Raw genomic sequence first — 9,383 nt, forward strand, 5'->3', positions numbered from 1 at the left:
AATGGTAAAATATTAAGTGTTTATATAATCTAGACAGTGTCACAGACATTCCCATTTAAGAGAAAGGTCAGTGTCCTAGAAACCTTTCTCCTCTTGTGTGCCTTCAGATGATGATAGGGACTCTTGGGGTCAGGATGGAAACTCTGCCCCATTACCACTTCTTTGGAGTCTCTTTCAGAGAAGCATAGGTAACCCATCTTTCCTTTGTTGTTGTTGTTAAACAGCCAGCCCACTTTGCAGGGCATTGAGACACAGGATGTCTCTGGCTCCTGCTGCCTCATCTACTTAATTCCTTTGCCCCAGTACAGTTAGACCAGGTGAAGAGAAGGTGGTCACATGGGTACTTATTACCTTCCAAATGAACGGTCTCTGTTTCCTCTCTCAGATCCATCCTATGTTCCCCTAACCAGATTAAACTTCCTAAAGCACCACTTTGTACATGTTGCCAGCCAGGTCAAAAACTTTTATCAACCCCTTAGTCTACAAGGCAGAGTCTACACAATATGACTCCAACCTTCCCTCTTTCTCTCTTACTCCTGCTTTACACAATGCTTTCATTATAGCATTACTTTCCTATTGATTAGTCTCTAAATATCTCATTTCTATGTCTGTTTTTATTACCTCCTTTGTCTAAGTTTCAGCCTTGAGCCCACTCTGAGTGCTGAATGTTCACTTTGCCCTCTGACCTCTAACATTTATTGTCCATATCAAGGGTCCCCAAACTTTTTACACAGGGGGCCAGTTCACTCTCCCTCGACTGTTGGAGGGCTGGACTATAAAAACCTAACCTTACCCCAAACCAGGCAGCAGTACACACAGTGCGAAATCCCCTCCCCCACATCGCTGCTCAACATGCTGACATCTTCCATTGTGCAGCCACATAATCCTTTGCGTGGCACCTTGTTCTAAGATGCCACTCAAAGGATTATGTCACCGGAAGTCATGCCGTCCCTTTGTGGTGCCGCCACATACAGTGCTCTTCTCACTGACCACCAATGAAAGAGGTGCCCCTTCCAGAAGTGGGGCCAGATACATGGCCTCAGGGGACCGCATGTGGTCTTCTGGTAGTAGTTTAAAGACCCCTGGCCTATACCACAGTCAGATTTGGTCCTTGGGTTTTAGTTTACCACCCTGCCCTGGTCTATCTATACCATTCACATACTACTTAGAATAATAGATTTAGAGTTGGAAATGGCCTTAAAGGACCTCTAGTTCAACCAATTTATAGATGAACAAACTGAGAACCGAAGAAATTGCACTGTCATAAAGGTAGTAAGTGATAGAAGTAGGAATTTAACATAGTTTCTCTGACTTCCACAGCCTCTGATTACAGATCTGTCACTCTTCATTAACTGGCTCTAACTCATTACCTTGTACTATTTTATACACACATGTATATATACACACAATCTATATCTGCATATGCATATATGTATGTTGCCTAAAATTCCCAACTCCATTGTAATAGCCTGGAGTGAAGGGATAATATATTTCTTTTTGTCTACAAGAGCAGGTAATCAATAAATATGTTGGTGATGATTTTACCTGTTATCATGATATTTATTTTTCTATCATGTCAGAAAGATAGTATTAGGATAATTTCCCCCAATTTAAGTAACTTTAGAAAATTGGGTCAATGTCTAAGTGCAAAGCTCTGCTGCAGAGGGTTTGAAGAAAAGATCAAATAATAGAAGGAATGACAAGAAAATGATCAGAGGCTATATATATAGGCTTAACAAATTGGAAGAGACCTTATAAGATGATGGAGTCCAACTCCCCCACCACCACCATTTTGCAGATAAGAAAATAGAGACCCAAAGAGGCTAAGTGACTTCTCTAGTGTTACAGAGTGAGTAGCAGAGCTTAGATTTGGACCCAGAACCATGTGGCTCCAAATTCGGCATCATTTCCCTAATAATATGCTGGTTAGACCTAAGAGAGTTATAATACAGTGGGGGGGGGGGGAGGGGGGAGGAGAAGCACTGGGCTTCCTCTGCCCAGAAAAACCTAGGGTTTTTTTTTTATTTTTAAAAATATTTTTCCATGGTTACATGATTCATTTTCTCTCCCTCCCCCTTTCCCTCCCCACTCTCAGAGCAGACAAGTAATTCCACTGAGAAACCTAGTTTGAATCTCAGTTCTGATAGTTATTTGCCACATAGTTATGGGCACGTCTCTTCCCTTCTCTTAGCCTTAGTTTCTGCTTCTATAAAATATGTGGATATTATTGCTGTTTTGGTTTTTGTTTGTTTGTTTTGAAACAGCATTTCCCTCTCTTTCCTAGGCTATAAATGCAGCAGTCATAGTCCCAATCCCAATATTGGTTGGTCTGGAATCTTTGTCTTGCTCCAGTTCTGGCCTGGATGGCCTTTTTCTTCTGTGGGATTACCATGATGGTGCTCTACTTGGGGCAGACAGTAGATCAGCTTTAGCTTCATGGCATCTCAGAATCTGTGATCTCAAAGAATCCACCAGCCTCCACTTTCCAAATAGTAAATATTATATTCATCTGCTTGGTTATTATTGTTAACCACTATGTTCTTGTCCCTTTCTATAGGAGTTCTAATGTGGGAAGTCTTCAGTGAGGGCAAAATCCCTTATGAAAACAGTAGCAACACCAAAGTGGTGGAGGATATCAGCACTGGATACCGGCTGTATAAACCTAGGCTGTCCTCCCCTATCATCTACCAGGTCATGAATGATTGCTGGAAAGAGGTCAGTATATGAGGAGTCCCTTTTATCAGGGCCTTGTCGTCTTGTGATTCTTTCCTAGAAAAAGTATCAGCGATTGAAGGAATGAGATAACAGATGACTGGGAGATTCCAAATTTGAGCAAGAAATTGACTTGATTTGGAATGGAGTGGTGATTCAAAGCATGGGAAAGGAGCAGTAGATAGTCAGCTGATGGATGGATGTCTGTCATTGGCACACCAGTTGAGATAAATTCAGAAGGACTCACCACAATGTTGACTTTATAATTATGATTTCTTTTGGCTTCATAAATTTGCAGAGACCCTAGGCATTAAGTAACTGTGATCTGCCAAAGGGAAAGAAATAACATGATAAAATTACAAATTTTTGATGTTTTGAATATCTACACATGTATGTATATATCAATCAAACATTTATTAAGTGCCTGCTATGTTCCAGGTGTTAATGGTACACAGATATACAAAGAGTGAAATAATCCCTATTCTCAAAGAATTTACACTCTTAACAGAGGAGACAACCAGGACATAAATAAGTAAATTAAATATAAAGTAGCAAAATATGAGATAGTTTGAAAAGGAGGGATTTGTGATCTATCTCCATCCCTTCCCATCCATCTATCCAACCATCCATCCATCTAATCTGTGTCTGTCTGTCTATCTATCTGTCCGTCTGTGTCTTGTCTGCCTCTCTGTCCCTCCATTACTCTGAATGCATAGAATATGGTTAATTGAATTTCTGGTTAACTAGAATCTCCTTTTTGCTTTAGCCCTCACTTTTATAAATCTTTCTAAAAGGTGTAAGTTTATTTTCCTTCAATAGTAATATGGAATAGATGCCACATATTTTAATCTTTCTTTTTGACTGATTAAAGATCTTTCCAAAACTGTTAATTATTACTTTGAATTGTGGTGATCGCTATAGTGTGCCGAGGATGCAGACACAGAACTTCTAACTTATTCAGTTAAATAACCATCGACTGACCCCAAGAATTTGTTGTAACTCTCTAGGGGGGGAGTTCCTCTTTTTTCCATGCTAAGCATTTATTAAGCACTTGCTGTGTGCCAGACATTGTGCTAAGTGCTAGTGATACAGATTAACAAAAAAAGACAGTCCCTGCCTCCAAACCATAAAGAGCAGCAGATGGAAACTGGAATGAGTTGTAAGCCCAATTTTTGCCCTCTTATAGAGGAAGGCATCAGGAAGAAATTGGCCATCCACCTTCTAACTCTCCAATGAGAGTGGAGAGGATCCGGAGGGAGGTGGTATCCATGTTCAACATAGCAGCACAGTGGTGAGATTACAGGAGATGAGCTTTTCCTAGGAAGAACATTTTGTTCTGTGGAGTTAAAAGAGTGAAGAAAAGACTACAATTAACTAAAAGTTCAAATTAGTTAAATTACGATTAAGAGGGGTTTTTCTTCGATGTGTGTATATACACACACACACATTCCCTGTTGATGTGCAGTGGTTGAGACCATGCTGGTAAATCGTTTCAAAGTGTGGTTTAGACTACTGTGGGACGGGAGACCCTGCTTCGGGCTGTCTTCTTTGTCTCCTGGGAAGACTCACACTACTGGGCTTTCCTCTTTCTCTAGAAACCAGAAGACAGACCATCTTTCTCCAGCCTGCTGTGTCAGCTGGCTGAAATCGCTGAATCTGCACTTTAAGCCAGGCTCTCTGAGAATTGCTGAATCCGAGCTCTAACCTGGGGTCTCTGTGGCTCTTTGGACAGCGATCGTCTAAGCAGGGACAGGAAATTCCTGCTTCCACAAAGCATTAAGGACAGCCTCCATCCCAATCCTTTCTAAAGGCCGTGACACCTGGGTGAGCCAGGCCCCAGAGCTGCCAGGGAAGCCGTGATTTGAGAACTGCCTGGAGAATAGAGGGAGCCAGATTGGAATCCAGAAAAGGTGGCAGAGGGACCACCATCTTGAAGCCCATTACTCACCTGACTCCATGCACAGAGGACAAGACGCAATCTGAAAGCTTTGAGGGGATATTTCTTGAGTATCTTGGGGACAGGGTCTGAAACTTGGGGGATGGGGTGTGTAGAGGCAAGGGGACAGTCTTCCTCTAACCCCATAGACTGAAAGAATCTTTCTTTGGGCTCGATAGCTCCATGTCCCAGAATTTTCAAGGACTCGTAGACCCACATGCTTTGCAGCAGGTCAAGCACACACTCCTCTCCCCACCCCCACAAAGAAATAGGGAGCTGCATCAGCTGTGCCAGGTACATTGACCCAACCACTGTGAACCACAGCTTCCTGCCCACACACACAAAAGGTTGAAACAATTCCATGGGGCTGATGGGCTCCGCCGCAGCTGGCTGTAGTTGTAACTAGCAACACTGGTACCCGTCTGCTCAAAGGAGAGGGTACAAGGCTGATGCTTCTCTTACTGAGAAGGGGAAGAAACTATACATTTAAAAATGGCTCGCCATTACCTATAATGGAGTTCCAAGAACCACCCACCTGTCTTTCTGCCTTGTTCTAGTCTTAACACCAGGAGCCAGCCAACTCATTGCACAAGTCTTTTCCTTCTGGGGGATTGGGGGGGGGGGTGCAAAAGGAAAAGTTCAAAATTAAAGCTCCAAGGATCACAAAAGTCTCAAGAAGAAACAAGGAATCAATGCATTTCCCCTTAAACACAAGTGGGTGGAAACTGTTGAATGGGTGAGAAATTCCTCAATCCACTACCTCGTTCAGAGGCAAGAGTAAAAGTAAGGCTAGGAGCCAGAGAAAGGAAACCAAGTCAGTGAAATTTTGAAATCCTGAAATCCCTCCTAGGTTGATTATCAGGGGTGATGAACCTGTCTCCATGAATGAGAATGGAATTCCCATTCCCCTGCTCTGTATTCTTTACCTCTTGCAATGGTCTTAGTTACTACCTTCAACTTAACTCAGCATACAAATGAAGTAAAGGAAACAACCATTTATTAAGCACCTACTATGTGCTTGGCATTATGCTAGGTGCTTTACAAATATGACTTCCTTTGATCTCCACAACAGCCTTATGAAGTTGATACTATTATCACCATATTACAGTTGAGGAAATTATAGGTAAAGAGAAGTTAGATAACTTGTTTAGACTCTCACAGCTAGGAAATGACTAAGGTTGTATTTGAACCCAGTTCTTCCTGACTTGAGGCATAACCCACCAACTGCCTAAACATTTATTAAGCACCAAGTGGATACAAGTCTATACAGGGACTATAAGACAATATCTGCCAACAATCCTTATATTGTTTGGCTTTTGAGAAATGAGACTCTGTTTGGAAAATAATAGTTTTATACGTTAATGACCCGACCCCCTAAAAATTGCATGCCAAGAAGCATTATTATAAGAATCCATTTACTGCATAAGCTATGACATTGCTTTAATTCTATAGTGAAGGACAAAAATATAAAATTCCACATTTTCATGTTAGTTTTTTATTGGTGGCAATTGGTTTATTTTTAGGCAGACATTGAAGAAAAGCCTCTGCAGTTTTTTCTGAACACCTTGTAGCCTGACAAGACAGATTCTACTTTATTTACTTCTACTTTATTCAGATACAGTTACTTGAGAAATTATTGGATTATGTCACAATGTGCTCTTTTTAGACTTTGTAAACTATGGAATAATTTGCTAACTTGATATTCAGATGCCGTAATCACTATAAGGGGAGCAGATGATTTCAATCACCCATCCAAAATAACTTCTATGGATGGTGGTTTGTTTTTTTGTTTTGTTTTGGTGGGGCTGAGAGTCCAACTCCTCTTTTGAAGTCCTTAAGACCTCTGAAACATTCAGCGGAGAATAGAAGCATGTGGACTAACTGATTCCAGGGGTCTAATTGTTTTCTGTAATATCCTCTATGTTATATTGTTTGCTCATTAGCCTTTTCCAGCAGATTTATTGTGAGCTTGACAAGACATTTGGATACATTTCATTCTCCATCTATCCTACACTTCAAATCCATTTTTTTTTCTGGTTGGCTCTCTTCTCTAAAAATGGTGCGGGGGGGGGGGGGGGGGAGGAGGGGGAAGAGGGGTTGCAGCTGGGTAGCTCAGTGAATTGAGAGCCAGGCCTAGAGATGGGAGGTCCTGGGTTCAAATCTGGCCTCAGACATTTCCCAGCTGTGTGACCCTGGGCAAGTCACTTAACCCCCATTGTCTAGTCCTTAACACTCTTCTGCCTTGGAACCAATGCATGGTATTGACTCCAAGATAGAAGGTAAGGGTTTTTTTTTTTTTAATGGTGCCTAGATTCTTAGTAGGAGAGACTCCCTTTGGATCAGTTTTCAATTCTAGTTTTATTTTGTATTCATCTGCAATATGTCTTTAAGAATATGTATTTATATTTGAATGAGTTGTAGTATTTATGAGAAGACAATTGTATCTAGTGATGGGTATGAAGTCATGCACAATAAATCTTATACTTTTTTCTTATTGCACAAAGTTCAAAGTCAGTCATGTTCAATGAATAGGGTTCTTACTATTGTAACGATGGTGTTCAGAATTTGTGGTAAGATTTCAGTTCAAGACCAAATATCAAAAATAACTGATTAACCAAAACTTTCATGCATATAAAAAACTCAGCTGTATTTACCTTTAAAAGATAACTACAAGCCTAAACTTTTATGTAAGTTCCAAATTGACTAACTCGACCTAAAAGCTCAGGAATTAAGACAGAAGTTTTCAGTGGAGTGTCTGATGACTCTGTCCTTATCCTTGTATGATTCAACATTCTTATTAGAAGTGAAGATGGACGTAAATTCCCTACACAATCAAATCAGAAAAACATAAAGCTTGGAGGGATAGATAACATGATGGATGCCAGAACTGAGACTCAGTAGGCTCTTGAAAGATGGAAACAAGGGTCTAAAGCTAATAAGATTTAATAAAGCCAAGTATAAAGTTCTATATTTGGGTTCAAAAATAAATTCCAAGAACATGGAATGGGAGAGCTGGATCTAGGAAAAGAGGGAGGAGGGCTTAGTGGCTTTTGTGGGCATTCAAGTCCATATCAAATAGCAGTGTGATATAGCAGCCTGCCAAACCCCAACATACAAGGAATTTTAGGCCACATTAGCAGGAGAATATGGGATCACAAAGAGTTAGACACAAGTAAAATGGCTGAACAATAAGTAGAAGGATAGCATCCATAATTAGGGATGGTGATATCTTATTATCTTCTTCCATGGTTAGATCACATCTGGAGTACATTGCTCAGTTCTGACTCTACAAGACAAATGACAAACTTTGCAGAAGAGGGCTGCTCCTGGATGCTGACATAGACTGAAGCCAGGCAGTAATTGGGTACATTTAGCATAGAGAAGAGAAAACTCAAGGGGATGTGATCCTCCCCTTTAGAATTTTTGAAAGAATATGTTAAGAAGACATTAAACTGGTCTGCTTACTTCCAAGGGCAAAACTAAAGCCAATATGTACCAGTTAACCAAACTAATTTTCAATGTAATGAAAAATTCCTAAGGATTAAAAGTGAAATAGATTGCTTCAGGGAGAAGTGAGTTCTCCATCACTGGAAGGTTTTAGGTTGCTGCTACATGTCCATTTATTGGGAGATCACAGGCTTCTTGTTTGGGGTACAATCAGATGAAACTCCCAGTGAGGTACCTTCCAATTCTAAGACTGAACTACTTTTTTAAACTCTAGTTTTATTCAAGGCTCAGCTCAAGGACTCTTTCTTTTTTCAATTAAAATATATTTTCTATTTTACTTTCCCAATTACATGTAATACCAATTTTCAACACATTTTTCAAAATTATAAGATCCAAATTTTCTCCCTCTCTTCCTTCCACCCTCTCAAAGATGGTAAGTAATTTGACCTGGGTTATACATGTATTATCATGCTAACATACTTCCATATTGGTCATTGTTATAAGAGAATACTCATAAAAAAACAAAACCTCAAAGTAAAACCATAAATAAAATAATATGAAAAATAGGTATATAGCATTCTGTGTCATTAGTCCTTCAGAATTGTCCTGGATTGTTGTATTGTTTGAGAAAAGCTAAATCTTTCACAGCTGATCATCTTGGAATATTGTTGTTTCTGTGTACAGTGTTCTCCTGGTTCTGCTTATTTTGCTTTGCATCAGTTCATGCAGGTCTTTCCAGCTTTTTCTGAAATCATCTCCTCATTGTTTCTTATAGCACAGTAGTATTCCATCATCATCATATACCACAATTTGTTCAGCCATGTCCCAATCAATGGATATCCCTTAATTTCCAATTCCTTACAACCACAAAAAGAGATGTTATAAATATTTTTGTACAAGTAGGCCCTTTCCCCCTTTTTGTTATCTTTTTGGGGGATACAGACCTAATAGTAATAATATAATATAATAAATAATATAGACCTAATAGGATCAAAGGATAACACAGATTTTTAGGCCTTTGGGCATAGTTCCAAATTACCCTCCAGAATCCATTGAATCAGATCACAATGCCACCAGCAATGTATTAGTGTCCCAATTTTGCCACATCACTTTCTCAAGGACCCTTTCTAAGACCTTTCCTCATGCCTAAGTGCCCTCCTTTTCCCCCACCCCCTGCTCTTAGTGTCACTCCCAAATTACTTGAATGCATTTTGTATAGACTTTTAATATACCCATATATGTACCTATCTCCTCCAGCTAGACTATAAAGTCCTTAAGTTATCGTTTA

General features: G+C 40.0%; 1 protein-coding gene across 1 annotated transcript in view; it reads left to right on the forward strand.

Annotated features, from left to right (window-relative positions):
* ITK (IL2 inducible T cell kinase) overlaps window positions 1-6,732 on the forward strand; it is a 100,602-nt gene extending 93,870 nt beyond the window's left edge. Inside the window, exons 16-17 of the mRNA XM_001379586.3 lie at window positions 2,558-2,715; window positions 4,308-6,732. Of these exons, the coding sequence (XP_001379623.1) occupies window positions 2,558-2,715; window positions 4,308-4,379 (230 nt within the window). The 3' untranslated portion in view covers window positions 4,380-6,732. The remainder of the gene's footprint in view (window positions 1-2,557; window positions 2,716-4,307) is intronic.
* The last annotated feature ends 2,651 nt before the right edge of the window (window positions 6,733-9,383 follow it).

The sequence above is a fragment of the Monodelphis domestica genome, chromosome 1 (genome assembly GCF_027887165.1).
Source record: "Monodelphis domestica isolate mMonDom1 chromosome 1, mMonDom1.pri, whole genome shotgun sequence".
Taxonomy (NCBI): Eukaryota; Metazoa; Chordata; class Mammalia; order Didelphimorphia; family Didelphidae; genus Monodelphis; species Monodelphis domestica.